General features: G+C 44.5%; 1 protein-coding gene across 1 annotated transcript in view; it reads right to left on the bottom strand.

The window, feature by feature from the left end:
• The window catches only part of SYN3 (synapsin III), a 280,859-nt gene that overhangs the window by 213,370 nt on the left and 51,900 nt on the right, over positions 1 to 15,589 (bottom strand). The window contains exon 4 of the mRNA XM_034777964.1: positions 3,041 to 3,132. Coding sequence (XP_034633855.1) covers positions 3,041 to 3,132 — 92 coding nt within the window. The remainder of the gene's footprint in view (positions 1 to 3,040; positions 3,133 to 15,589) is intronic.

The following is a 15,589-nucleotide window of genomic DNA, read 5'->3' as shown; positions in this document are numbered from 1 at the left end:
CCAAAGTGAAAATTTCTTTTTCATTCTCTGTGTCTTCTAACCTGCTCCAAGGGTAATACAAGACACTTGTGCTGTGCTCCCAAGCGAGCTAAGCAGGGGGCCATACCAGCACAGGTGGTGAACAAATGCTGCATGTGTGCAGTAGTATGTCAAAGCTGAGATACGTCCAAATGGATAGAACATATGACCAGATCCACATATGCCAGGCACCCATACAGATACCCACCCACCCACCCAAGTCACTCCACCATACAAACATCCATATCTACAAGCACACACGGACAAACACAAAGATGCATACACACCACTGCCACAGCCAGATGCACACATACTCTTTCTCATATATAAATACCCATGCAGACAGACACCCTATAATACAGACAACTCACTCATCACAAACAGAAAACACCCCCTTTTTCAGACACAAGTTTTATTGTCAGTAACAGTTTAATAACCGAAGGGAAATTTTGATAGACTCCTGAATAACTTTAAGGGCATGGGAAGAGAAAAGAAAATGGGATCAACACAGGTGATCTTCTTGGATAGCTTTCCAGTTTTGTATGTGAATGAACAAAGGAGTAGACTGGCACTGACCACCAGCTGATGGATGCACCAGTGGTGCAGATGGAAGCTTTTGAATGCACATAGCATGGAAATAATTTGTGCACTGGGAGGCAAAAATTAGTGGGACAAGTGAACACAACAGATGTCATAGATCTGAATTTTAAATATTTAACACAGTCTCACGAAATCTTACATGGAAAGATCACTGGAAATTTGCATAGATACAAGCATGGCCACAATCACGGAAAAATGGCTGGAGAACTATAAACAAAACTCCAAAGCAGTGTATCAAGTTTGTGGGATATATTTAGTACAGGGATTGGCAACCTTTGGCACGCGGCCCACCAGGGTCAGCCCCCTGGCGGGTCGGGCCGGTTTGTTTACCTGCCGCGTCCGCAGGTTCGGCCAATCGCAGCTCCCACTGGCTGTGGTTCGCCGTCCCAGGCCAATGGGGGTGGCGGGAAGTGGTGGCCAGCACATCCCTCAGCCCATGCCGCTTCCTACAGCCCACATTGGCCTAAAGTGGTGAACTGCGGCCAGTGGGAGCCGCGATCGGCCTAACCTGCGGACTCGGCAGGTAAACAAACCGGCTCGGCCCGCCAGGGGGCTTACCCGGACGGGCTGCATGCCAAAGGTTGCCAATCCCTGGTCTAGTGGGATGTCCCAGGGATCAATGTGAGATCTGATCGATTCTAACATCTGTATTAATGCTCTAGAACAGGGGTGGGCAAACTTTTTGGCCCAAGGGCCACATTGGCATTGCGAAACTGTATGGAGGGCCGCGTAGGGAAGACTGTGCCTCCCCAAACAGCCTGGTCCCTGCCCCCTTCCACTTCCCGCCCCCTGACTGTCCCCCTCAGAATCCCCGACCCATCCAACTCTCCCCAGCTCCTTGTCCCCTGACCGCCCCTTCCCGGGACCCCCACCCCAACTGCCTCCCAGGATCCCCCCATCCAACCCCCCTGTTCTCTGTCCCCTGACTGCCCCACCCCCTATCCACACCCCCGACCCCTATCCACACCCCCACCCCCTGCCAGCCCCCCTGGGACACCCATGCCTATCCAACACCCCCTGCTCCCTGTCCCCTGACTGCTCCCCTCCAGAACCTCTGCCCCATCTGACCGCCCCCTGCTCCCTGTCCCCTGACTGCCTCCCGGGACTCCCTGCCCCTTATCCAACCCCCCGCCCCCTTACCATGCGGCTCAGAGCAGCAGGAACTTGCAGCCCCACCGCCTGGCCAGAGCCAGCCACGCCGCCTGTGCTGCCCTACAGGAGCAGCGGCCCAGAGCGCGGGCTTCGCGGTGCGCTGAGGCTGCGGGGGAGGGGGACAGCGGGGGAGGGGCCGGGGCTAGCCTCCCTGGCTGGGAGCTCAGGGGCCAGGCAGGACGGTCGGATGTGGCCCACGGGTCGTAGTTTGCCCACTTCTGCTCTAGAAGAATATGTAGAGAGCATACTAGTTAAGATACTGTATTTGGGTCTGTAATATAACTCATTGAGTATCGAGAAATAATACAAAGAGAACTTACAGTGGTTAGAAAAATGGGTAGGGAAGAAGATTACATTTCCAACCTGAACAAACGTAAGCTATTACATCTGGATAAAGAAAACAAAATAAATTTGAAAAATGGTAATGACAGAATAAACTAAGAAGTGAACTTTAAAAAAAAATGTGATTTGGGGGCTGCATATACAGTATCATTCCCATCATGGAATAGAGAGGTGATCATTGCTTTATATATGACATACGTATATTGATATTCTGGGCACCTCAGTACCAGAAAGAAGTGGACTAATGCTGTCTGACTAATGAAATGGATAGATGGCCAGGATGAATAGAGAGCAGCACTGTTGGATGTGCCTTTGCCTGCAGTAGACTGTGGTTGATGCAAGGTGGTTATGCTGAAATGCTAACAACTACAGAAATATCCAACAGACTGAGATATTGCATCCTCCCCTGAGGTGACGCAGAAGGCAATGTTGAAGAGGAAAATCTTCCCTAAGGAAGGTGGTGCCCAAGAGCAGGCAGGTTGGTAGATGAAGTTCATGGAAGTATTCAGCAGCCACCAGACCTGCAGATATTCAAGCAGACTGTCCCAGTCAAAGTGGATCGCATATGGGGCTGGTTGTGCGTGCAAGGCAGTATTTACAGTCAAAGTAAGTCAGCAGGAGAATACGAGAGTGAAAGGTGAAATGAAGACCATTGCCTATTGGCAGTACCATCAGGCCTGAGGTTCAAAAGATTATGAGAATGGGACGTTTCTGCCTAAATTAACGGGTGGGGAAAAGTGAGGATAGAAAACAACAAAACTAGGAAATCATGTACATTTGGGGTCTGATCCAAAGCCCACCAAAGTCACTGGGGGCCTGTCCATTGACCTCAGTGGGCTGTGACCAGGTACCTGACCCATCCCACTTACTCCCACATCTCCCTAAAAAAAAAAAAAAAAGAAATGTAAGGAAAGTCAGCGTTTCTCACCTTACTACCTTGGTGCCGTTCCTCATGACCTGCATGTCCACCATGCAGCCACCAGTAACGTAAGCAGCCAGGTTCAGCTCTGAGAACTCAGCCTGCAGTGAAGTGAAAGAACAGAGCGTTACATGATGACAGAAAACACAAAGAATAAATTGACAGAAATGCAAAACTGTCTTCACACGGAATGTTTCTTTCAAAACTTTTCCATGAGGCAACAGCAGATCCAGTTACTGCTGATTTGCAATGGAAACACTGGAAAAGTGTTTATTGCTCCAACACTAATGCTGCATGACTACTCGGGATTAGGTTTATGGCAATAATAAATACTAAAGGAATTAAGAATCATCAGGCCAAAAAACTAAAACAGAGGTAAAGTCATTTGAATATGACTCAAGTTCCCACTTGGAAACATTCACTGGAATTATGTCTGAATCCGCTGTCATGGCACTGGCCAGCAATAAACCTAATGCATGAGATTTATGCCTCCCTTAATAGCCAAAAACCTCATTATGCTGCAGGAAGGTGACAAACAGGGGAATCTAGCTGAAGTGGCTTAGCTATTAAAGGTTTAACTATTAAATGTTTAGTGGAGCTGGGTAGGTTACTAAGTTAATGTTTAATTATTAAAACAATTCAGTGCATTCTCTTTATAAAGTGTAACTCACACTCACGAAAAGGTTAGCAAAGGATAATTAAGCAATTAGAGGTAAAAGGTGAGTTCCAGGTGACTACACTTGCTGCATGTCTCAGGTGGATCCCAAGGACTTCAACAGTGTCATATATGTAATAATCCCCTAGAAATGCATTTGATTGAGGGCCTGATTACCAATATGAAATATAATGAAGAAAGGAGTGCAAACTAGACTTGCAGAATGTATTGAGCAGTATATGTGGGAGTAGGATGTCAATATTAGCCAGTCAGGATATTCAAAATTTCTAAAGATCTTCCCTAATTACAGTTTAATGAATAAACTATAGTGAGGCATAGTATGTCTGTCTAAAGTGCCTATCACCATAGCTTGCAAGGTCCTGATTCTGCAACAAGATACATGCAGGTAAACCTCTATACCCATATAAAGCCCTATTAAATCAACTGGGCTCCATGGGGATGAAGGTATCTATCTTATTCTGTATCTCATTGCAGTAACAAGGCCTACATTTGGATGCAGAAAACTGATCTTCTCACTTGAATCATTACAAGGGAAAAAGGGGCCACATCTTTTAATTTCAGGTGTGGCTTTTCATTACAGATTTTTTAAAAAAGCAATTGGGCAATGTTGTCCTCTAACTAGTCTTCTAACTAGTTCAAACTGGCTTCTACCTAATTTCATAGCTATGCAGTGTTGCCAACTCTCACGATTTCATCATGAGTCATACAATAAATTAGGGTTTTCCTTAAAGGCCCAGTAACTGAAATCAAGAGATTGTATGAGAATCAGAGAATCATAGAATATCAGGGTCGGAAGGGACCTCAGGAGGGGATATAGTCCAACCCCCTGCTCCAAGCAGAACCAGTCCCCAACTAAATCATCAATATGTCAAATTTCATTTTAAAAAGTGTTTCTAACTCTCATAGATGCACAGAAAAGCTTGAAAATAAGAAGTGAATGCACCCTAAACGTTCAGAAACCAGAAGGCAAATAAGAATAACCCCACCATGATGGGGTGAGGCCCTGGGCCTACTTGTGACTTCCTAGTGGTTAGGATGCCGGGCCTCGACATTCCTCCCCGCCACCTCCAGTGCCCCTCGCCTGCAACTATAGCACTGCGAATTGGTGGCCGGGTCACTGATTAATCCCCTTCCAGGAAAGGAGAGTATATAGGGTCCCATGCCCTCACAAAGAGAAGGTCTTCAGCCCTCTCCTGCAGGTGGCTTGTCCTTGCCCGGAGGCTTTCCACTTCACTATCCCTTCCTGACAGCAGACACAAGGGGTGAAAGAGAGGCAACAATATCAAGCACACTGGAGTGCTTTCAGGCTGCTTCCCTGGGCCACTGGCCTCCCCCCAACATCTCAAAGTCTAACGTAAGATAGCAATGACAACAAAAAAGAATAGCAAAACTTTCAGCATAGCTGGGCTCAGTGCTAGCCCCTTCCTTGCAGTGATGGCATCTATAGCAGCCTTGCTCAGGAGCTGTCAGAACAGGTCTGTCCCTGTACCCAGTCAGCTCAGCTGGGGGCAGTCTGGCTCCCTTTTAAGTTCCTGCTCCAGTTGGGGCAGAGTCACCTGGGTCCAGCAAGGCTCCTTAACCCCTTCAGTTCTAATGTGGGGTTTATACACCCCATCATGCCCACATTTAAAAAAAAAATCTCACAATTTTTTAGGCCTGAGTCTGACTTATGAGCTTTGAACGCTTGGGGTTAGCCATACTGATAATGCAATTGGCCAGCTACATTTAGTGCCGGTAACATCACATCTACTCTTCAAACATTGTAGGGAAATCCCTTAAACAACTTTTACATTGGAATCCTTCCATAACAGAAATTCCCCACCGTCCAAAAGGAACTCTTTGTGCCAAGGAGTTCAAATGGGACCACAAGTGCACAAATGAACTACTGTCAGCTGTTTGATGATTGGTCATGTTCTCGCCAATATCACAGTTTTACCTACCCATCACCATGCCAGTGTTCTGATCTATACAAGATCTAAGTTAGTCTATCTCTATTGAGTCTATTAGAGCAAGAGAGTTCACCCCTCTCAGAATCATTGTTTCATGCTATCAGCAGACTCAGTCAGACATTGTTGCATCAGTTACATACGGCTTACATTTGGAGGGTTAACTTGGCAACCATGAGTGGGCCAGAGACTTACTTTTAAAAAGTGCTTATATCCTGCACAATCTGAACATACCCTATGGACTATGTGTCACTCTGGAGGTTACCCTACTCTCACTCATGCAGTCTTTAGTCAGGCCATCAACTTTCATGGAAATTTTGCCCGAGTGAGAAAATGTAGAATTGGACCATATGATAAGAACATAAGAACGGCCGTACCGGGTCAGACCAAAGGTCCATCTAGCCCAGTATCTTGTCTGCCGACAGTGGCCAATGCCAGGTGCCCCAGAGGGAGTGGACCTAACAGGCAATGATCAAGTGATCTCTCTCCTGCCATCCATCTCCATCCTCTGACAAACAGAGGCTAGGGACACCATTCCTTACCCATCCTGGCTAATAGCCATTAATGGACTTAACCACCATGAATTTATCCAGTTCTCTTTTAAACGTTGTTATAGTCCTAGCCTTCACAACCTCCTCAGGTAAGGAGTTCCACAAGTTGACTGTGCGCTGCGTGAAGAAGAACTCCCTCATATTTGTTTTCAACCTGCTACCTATTAATTTCATTTGGTGACCCCTAGTTCTTGTGTTATGGGAATAAGTAAATAACTTTTCCTTATCCACTTTCTCCACATCACTCATGATTTGATATACCTCTATCATTATCCTATCCCCCCTTAGTCTCCTCTTTTCCAAGCTGAAGAGTCCTAGCCTCTTTAATCTCTCCTCATATGGGACCCGTTCCAAACCCCTAATCATTTTGGTTGCCCTTTTCTGAACCTTTTCTAGTGCCAGTATATCTTTTTTGAGATGAGGAGACCACATCGGTACCCAGTATTCGAGATGTAGGCGTACCATCGATTTATATAAGGGCAATAATATATTCTCAGTCTTATTCTCTATCCCCTTTTTAATGATCCCTAACATCCTGTTTGTCATCAAAACTCCCTGATGTGTGTAAATAGCCCTATCCATATAAGGTATTTTTAGAGTGCCCAACACTGACCTATCCAAGCACACATTCTCACCTATTATCACCTTTTTCTGGCATTGGTTTTCTGCCTTACTCTGCTAAGTTAACAGCCATTGCCTCTTTCACCTAGGTGCTTTGTGCTATCAGACAGGCCCCTGATAGCTAACATTTGGAAGAAGGCTGAACCTTCAGCAAGAATTGTTTCCTGTTGATTTCCCATCATTCCCTGTATTTTTTGCTCTGTGGCTTTTTTAGGCCTGACAACTTCCTTGGCTGGAAGCTCATGGTCTGATGCCTCTATGAACCTGCGCTCACCTTGCAGACAAAAGCAGTCAGTGCAGATAGAGAGAGATTGATAGATAACTGTGCATCAGAGGGGAAGGTCTGATGGTCCTTTCCTTGGCACATCGTGTAGTCATTTATACCTGCGCTAAGTGGATGTAGATGATACCATTCTAATCTGGTGATGTTTTACACTCACTTTGCACTCCTGTAAATGACTACTTAACATAGAATCAGGTCCAGGTCCAGTGAGCCTCCCAACCGGTATCAATAGACTCAGGATAGCAGGACCTGAACTATTGCTCTAAAACAGCTGTAGAGACAGTGCTTTGAAGTTACCGCTCAGGCTGGAGCTCGGACTCTGAAGCCTGTCCCCTCCCTAGGCTTCAGAGCCCGAGCCCCCACTTCAAAGTGTACCCTACACACCTTTTTTTAGAGTACTTGAGAGAGCCTTGCTAGCCCCAAGTGTCTCAACCCATGCTGGAAGGCTGGCTCCCATTGACTACATAGCCATACCCTTTGTAACTCTGGGGGTCCCAGAATTTAGCAGACTCACATTTACATTTTGAGGTTAAACGACAAAAGACATTTTCCACAAAAAGTATTTAAGTATTTTAACTCCTCCCTCCACCCACTCCCCGCCAAACTTCCCAAACCTTCCTCAAACTTCAGAACTTTTTATGAAATCTCCAACTTCTTGGGACTCCTTCCATCCCAATCTTTGCTCTGAATGATGCCAAAAACTTGACACAAAATTTTAGGTACCAAAGAAACATTTTGGTTAAAAATTTTTGAGGGGCTGAGGCGTTGTATATATATTTGCCACAGAATAAAGCAGAAAATTACTCATAATTTAAAAGCATAAAATAAATTGTAAATGTAAATTAATTAGTTTTTGCCAATACCAATTCTCGATACTATGATGTGGGAGACTTGGGCATAGGCCTGGAAAACATACACAGTTTTTGCACTGGCACAACTATTTTGGTTAGGAACATGAATTTTTTAAAACCAAAACAGTGACATCTGTATAACCCCTAATGCGGGTGCAGCTAGTCCAGTACAAAGGTGCCTTATACCAATAAAGTTTATTCCCCTTTTTGTATAAGAACAAGCTATGGTAATATAAGCATATTTATGCCAATATAACTGTCCACAATTGGGGGTTTAAAGCAGTACAACTTGTGTGTTAAAATCCCTGTCCAAATCTCTCACTCCTTGAGCTAGAAGGGAGCTAAGGAGCACTTTGGAAGCAGCATGTTCAGCCCCTGAAGAGTGGAGGGGAATGTATGTCTCATACTGTGGCAGTGATTGGCTGCAAAAGGAGTCCTGCCCACCAGCCATTGGTCAGAAAGTTGATGGTGGTGATGCAAGTCCAAAGGTATAAAGGGGTGGGGTGGGGAAAGATAAAAGGCAGAAGAAAATTCTCAGGTCTCTGACAGGGAAGCAGGCACTACACAGGCCACTCTGCCAACAGAAATTCGACAGGCAGATAGAGAGGAGTAAAGTGATTTCTTTCCCCAAGTCAACATCACTTATACCACCATCTTGCAGAACCAGCCAGTGAATGAACAATGGCAATAAAAGAAAGAAAGAAAGCCCACAAAAGAGATTCCATTCTGTTCCCTAATCAGATGCATTTGACTTTAGTTTAATCTCCTGCATGGCAGTGGAGAGGAGGATTGTGATTTTTTTTTTTTTTTTAAAGCTAGCAGGCTTAGCATGTCCACACAGTTCTCAGCACTCCCTGTGTTCTTGGTTTTTGCGCTACTGAACTTTCTAAGCCATCATCTGCTTTTAATCTAACCAAAAGCTCCTCTCATTGGTTCCTATTTAAAATAAAAGACAAGGTTACATTAGATATTTATATGACTACTCACACATTTTTATACTGCTTTAACTGCAAATTTCAATGCCATCTTAATTCTGGCGTTGACAGGACACCACACCTCCATAATTGTATATGCAATACTGTATCTGCGTACAAACATAAATACACTGTAAGTGTATGCACACACAGATCTTTGAACAGAATCCAGAAATTCCGCAACAGACCTTTCTAATTCCTCTTCTCTTTGGCTGGTTTTTCACTCCACATGTTTTGCTCTTTGCACCTGATGAATACTCTATATGAACCACCTGACACACTGAGAGGCTGATGCTGGGTATATTAAATTTTAGGCAGTATTTAGAAGAAGTAGAAGAGGATTTTCATCCTTTCTATTTGCTTTTCTCTTNAAAAAGCCAGCATTTTGTAAATATTGATTTGCACTATGCTAATACTGACATTTACAGAGTTACAGGGTTTTAAGGGACTCTGCAGTCTATAGTCCCTGGGCAGGAAGAAGGGCGAACAGGATGTGTGCATGAGTGCAGTGAGTGGGAATGGGATGTGTGTTTGATGTATGGGTTGTCCTTCAGGGAAGGAAGGAAGGTGAAGAAGGTGCGGCTGGGGAGTGGGACACTGTGTGTCCAATGAGAGGTCTCATGCATGCTGTTTAATGGCCCTGAGTCAGTGTGAATGCACGCAGCCTACAGGGAACACTGAGACCAGGTAGCCACATGCCGCTTGGTGCCTGTGCTAAAGGTTAAGTGCCATTCAGTGTTATCAGCTGTCGGGATTTTATTGCCAGTCTTGCGATATTTGTTGTTTTTCTTAAAGCCCCAGCTCAGTCATGCCACTATATTAAAATCTCAGATTCAATTAAAAAAAAAAAAAGAACATTTCTAGGCCTGTTGTCACAGCAAATAGCTCGAAAACATGAAAACTAATGGCTCGAAAGAGCAGAAGGCAAATAAAGAACAGTTTAATTGTTTTAAAAACTTCATTATTTTTAAATCAGTCTCAGTTTTCTGGAGGCCTATTGTCATGATTTCTGAATAATAGATTTAGCAATACTGTGACAACCACCACCTAACTGTAGATATCTATATTCAAGAGCTGCTCTTTTGGAAATGCTTTCTTTCATAAAAATTTTGAGTTCCTTAAAAAAAAAAACCAAACAACAAACAAAACAAATAACTACGTGGTTGTTTAATGAGTGCTTAATCCATGTGGCTAGAAAGGATTGTCCATGTGACTACACTTCTTTGGCCTATCAGATTCTTCCTTTCAGAATGCCTGCTCTATGCCACTAATTAAAATACTGATTTAGGAATTTAAGTACAATAAAACTGGAGAGATCTTCTGTAATATAACTCTCTTTTGTCTAGGTAATTCATGAGCAATTCTTGTCAACATTACCAGCACAGTCATAACCCTATTCCACAAGAGATTTCCAGAAGCATATATAGAGGAGTTCATTGAATAATGATACTCTGAAAATAAACCATGCCGTGGGAACAAGTGAATGAGCTGTAAAAGACAAATGAGTGTTAGAGAGAGAGATAAAGAAAGAAATGGTGGGAAAGAGAGGAGATGGGAGAGCAACAGGACCGAACTTTACTAATTTACACTTCTGGCCTGAGCAGTTCTCTCCTTAACCCTTTCTGTCCCTGCATAGAGCCATTAGCTGACATAAGGGCTGAGGAAGGATGCTCTAGGAAACTTGAAGAAAAATGATCCAAAAGGCAGCAGATTCTGCAAGAGAAAAGCTGCACCATCTCTGCTACTAATCCTCTGTGTTATTCTCTGACTCTCATTCTCTGGAGCGGTGTGGTGCACATGCTGCACCATGCTATTGGGAGGAGGGGACAATTCTAGAAATCACCAGGTTTCCAGATCACACATTCCTCAGGAAAAAGTGATAAGTAATAATAAAAAAGGACAGAATTATCTGGGCCAGGTTCAGTGACTTTAGATAAGAGGGACTTCTAAGAGGGGCCCCACTGCATCCCACCAGTTTTATCCACTTCAATATCCTCTCCATCCCCTGAAAATATCCAGCAGTCCCTAGACATAGGCTATGCTGTACCCACTACTGTATTCAGCTTCACTCCCTTGTGGCTACAGGTCACACCAGTCGTTGGGCAGAGGAGCATGCTCAGCTGGAGGCAGCTTTCTGTAAGTGGGCCCTAGTGCCATCAGCACCAGCTCAGGCAGCAATGCCTCTCCCACAGCTAAGATCAGGTCTGAGATCCTCCCTAAAAACAAGATTAAAAAGGACTTGTGGCCATTGGATTTCATGGGCCCAAAAGGCCAACTCTAGATGGGTGTAATGGAGGAGAAGGTGGAGAAGCCTGAATAACCTGTGACCTTTAAGAAAAAGCAGCTACATCTCTACCCTGATATAATGCTGTCCTCGGGAGCCAAAAAATCTTACTGTGTTATAGGTGAAATCGCGTTATATTGAACTTGCTTTGATCCACCTGAGTGCGCAGCCCCACCCCACCCCAGAGCGCTGCTTTACCACGTTATATCCGAATTTGTGTTATATCGGATCGCGTTATATCGGGGTAGAGGTGTACTAGCTTTTAACTATAGTGTTTAGTTTGCCTCCATCTACAATGGTTATATTCTCAAAGCTCTTAGAAAGGAAAAAGGATAGTGTGACACTCTGTACCCCAAAGCAATACCCTGGCACCCCCCCCCTACTCACCGCTGTCATATACACCCCTACCCCGATATAACGCTGTTCTCGGGAGCCAAAAAATCTTACTGCGTTATAGGTGAAACCGCGTTATATTAAACTTGCTTTGATCCGCCGGAGCTCGCAGCCCCGCCCCCCTGGAGCACTGCTTTACCGCGTTATATCCGAATTCCTGTTATATTGGGTCACGTTATATCGGGGTAGAGGTGTAATTATGTTATGTTTTGTACAAAGTATACCTTGTAAGATATCATTTTAAAAGTCTTAATCTGTTGAACATTAATATCCTTTTAAGTTGTATGTGCTATCATTGTATGTGAAGTTATGAGGTTTTGCTGTGTGTGTTACTGAAATATGTTGTGAAGTTGGAAACGCTCACAACCAGTCTTTCAGGTACAACAGTGGGGCAGCCCAAAAGTGATGATGGCCCATTAAGGGGAATATATACACACACACAGGAGGATTACCCCAGGAACTGTATACAATAGAAACCTCTCAGAGAGCACATACTCAATGGAGGCTGCTTGACTCATGTCATAGCAAAGGATCTTTCCAGCAAGCTGGAAGAAGCTATAAAAAGGGGAAGTGACATCATCATTTGGCCTCACTCCCTCCACAACTCAACACCTGGAAACAGGTCTAGAGAACAAAGACTGAACTGGGGTGGTGGTCCCAGGCTGAAAAGGAGAATCCCCGCTTGTGTATTAAGGAGCTATACCATCCGGGTGAGATATTGCTCGATTTAAATCCTGTCTAGTTCATAGAACTCAGATTGTGATTTTACTTGTTAGGTAACCACCTTTTATCTGTATGCTTACTACTTATAATCACTTAAAAATCTATCTTTCTGTAGTTAATAAATCTGTTTTATATTTTTTTTTACCTAAAACAGTGTGTTGCTTGAAGTGCAAGGGTCTCACTGAAGCCAATTTAATTGCTTTGCTGAATAGAGACGGGAATACTCATGTACTTACAGATAAGCACATGCTTAAGTGCTTTACTGAATGGAGGCCTAAATGAACATGGAGACTGAATTACTCTCACTGTGTTAGGAGAGGTCTTTCAGGATCAGGCTTGAGGTACATTGATGGAGCAATGTGGGGAAGCTTGCATAGCTGCTGTCTGTGTTGTGCCTGTTTTTTGACTAAAGAGACAATTTAAGTCTCTATGGCTGTCAATCTGGCCCCTTTGGCCAACACTAAATTCACTAAAAATGCTAAAGAAAAAGATTTAATGTACCCTTGGATGAAAGACGCGTTAGAGATTCAAACACAGAGATAAAAACTGTGGCTTCCAATGCTCTGGCTTAATTCCCTCACTGATTGCTCCAACATCCAAGAAGAGAAAAGAGTCTTTGGAAACAGATGTTACATTGGAACAGCTAAAATCCCTAAATATTACTAGTAAGAGAGCATTACATTTGGGTAATGGAACTGCACGCATGGTGGGAAGTTTCTGGCAATGCTGAACTTTTCCAGATGCACTTGGACCATAAATGCCCCTAGCCCTCCAGGAGCGGCGCCAGAGTTTTTGCCGCCCTAGGCGGCAGCGCTCCTCTGAGCATTCGGCAGCGGCAGGGGGTCCTTCCGCTCCGCGTCTTCAGGGCACTTCGGCGGCGGGTCCCGGAGTGAGTGAAGGACCCGCCGCCAAATTTCTGCCAAAGACCCAGAGCGGAAGGACCCCCCGCTGCTGAATTTCCACCGAGGACAGCAAAATACTGCCCCTCAAATCCTGCCGCCCTAGGCGACTGCCTAGGGTCACCTAGTGGAAGCGCTGGCCCTGCAGCCCTCAAATAACAACAGTTCTTCTGTATCACCACCATGCTTTGGGTCAGGATTGGAATCCTCACTGTCGCTGATGATCTTTGGTCCTGGCTCTTTCACTGTTCCAGCTCTCTTTCTTTTCTCCTTTCTGCTTCCAGGACCTTATCAATTTTCTCCCACCGCGCTCTCTCTCTCTCTGTTTCCAGGATCTTGGCACTGAGCTTAATCAGTCACTAAAGGCAATAAGGTAAGACAAAGCAATCTCATGGGCAGGTTTAAATAAATAGCATACATGTGTGCCCTGAGATGGATAATACAGCACACTTTAGACATCCTAATAGATCGCTCAATAAATCACTGTCGGAGTTTAAATTGAAGAGCATGCAAAAAGGAAACTAAGAAGGAAATAAAGAGGATCCTTGTGGTTGAATTAATTAATGATTTGCGAGGATGGAAGCCAGGGAACAGGACTGGAGAGTATACACCCAGCTCAGAACGGCTTACCATGCTTTTCTCATATTCATCAGCACTAGGCAATGAATGGAGCATCTGTCTTCCCAGTGCCTGTGGGGATAAAATTAGCTGAAGGGAGTGCTTGGGGGAAGAGAAGGCGGGAGGGCGTGGAGGTCACATAGTTCATTTCCATAGTAAACAACCCAAGAACCTGACCTGCTTCCATACAAGTGTAAGCTCAAGAACTACAGCCAAGGGGGAGAGGAAACTCTCAGAGCTGGTAGGGGGGTATGACCAGACTTGATAGCTCACAACCAGCAGCTGAGAGAGAGACAGTTCCGCTTTCAACACTCCCACCACAATATAAATAAATGAGGTCATGACTTACCAAGATAAAAAAATCAGTGTCCCCTCTCTGCTTCCCCCAAAAGCAGCCACTGGGGCTTGTTAATAGAGAATGAAGATGTAATAGAGACAGCAATCAGAGAGAGAAAAAGCAGTAAGGCAAACACCTCAGATTCAAATCCCATTTCTGGGCATCCCAGAAGAATGGATGTAATTGCTTCTCATGCCACAGAAATGAGCGCTGCCATCAAAACCGTTGAAATGTCTCATTCCTGACACTGTTTTGCAAATGTGTTAAACATTTGGATGTTTCACTTCCACACTTTCCACTGTTAAAAAAAAAGAGGCTATTTTATTGTTACAGGTAAAATCTGGTTTCGCTATAAAAACAGAAATTTTTTTCTTCAGGAAAGCTAAGTTTTTGCTGAGGGCACATAATGTGTGGAAATTTACAGTGTGATCCAATGGTGAGCTGGGAGCAAAAATTACAAGTGATAATTACAAGTGAACAAGCATACCACACAGCCCAAGCAGCTTCAGAAGAGCCACAACACTTCGCTTTTGATCAGTGTAGAGTTTACTCAGACCAGCCGTGGACCCTTCTTCACCTGGTTAAAGATCGTTACAGCATGGTAACGTGGGATGCCTGATGTGCTCAGCTGTACCCAGAATCCTCTTCCAGTTTTGTAGTACTGCTGCTGTCTGAGGTCTGGGACAAGGTCATACGCACACAGAGTTCTTTTCTGTGTGCTTCCTAGGCCAGGACTGTGGAAGAGTGTTCTCTCTCTTTTAGGCTCCAGAACTTTCTTGTGTTCAGTATCAGAAAAGACAAAGTGAAGTGTTCCATGATGGTTTAGGCTAGAGGGTCATCAATAAGGCAGAGAGGAGCGGGGAAGGGCATGAAGAATGAAAAAACAGAAGCGAGTAAGTGAAAAACAATGGAATCCTAGAAGGGATGAGTAAAAGCTGAAGCCCAAAGAGTTGGCGTCTGAACAGATAAGCGCCCCTCTCTTGGCCTGATTAATATGCACACGGGCCTGAGGCCACATTCAAGGACTGCCCACAAGAATACAACGCCTGTATTTCCCTTGTTAGACAATGATAGAACTGATGATCACTTCTGCATTCAAGGTCCAATGAAGCAGGGCGCAACTCGTGGTCTGTTACTCTGAGGCTCAATTGCCATATATGGGGGGGAAGCAGCCTGCTTTCTGTTCACTCTTGTCCAACCTTCCTCTGAATTAAATAATTCATTTTCTGGAGTAATGCTGCAGTTGTTACATTTATTATTAGAAGGGGGTTCACTGAGGTAACTCTCACTAGCACTAGCAGGCAACAGTTCCTAGCAGTGGAAGCCCTGATAGACACTGCAATGAAGGCACGTTTTTTGCCACATGCACACTTGATTATTACTTGCACTCCTTAGCCCCCTT

This window comes from Trachemys scripta, chromosome 1 (assembly GCF_013100865.1).
Source record: "Trachemys scripta elegans isolate TJP31775 chromosome 1, CAS_Tse_1.0, whole genome shotgun sequence".
NCBI classification, from domain to species: domain Eukaryota; kingdom Metazoa; phylum Chordata; order Testudines; family Emydidae; genus Trachemys; species Trachemys scripta.
The sequence above is the reverse complement of the archived record's forward strand: the minus strand, read 5'-3'. Positions and strand labels throughout refer to the sequence as shown.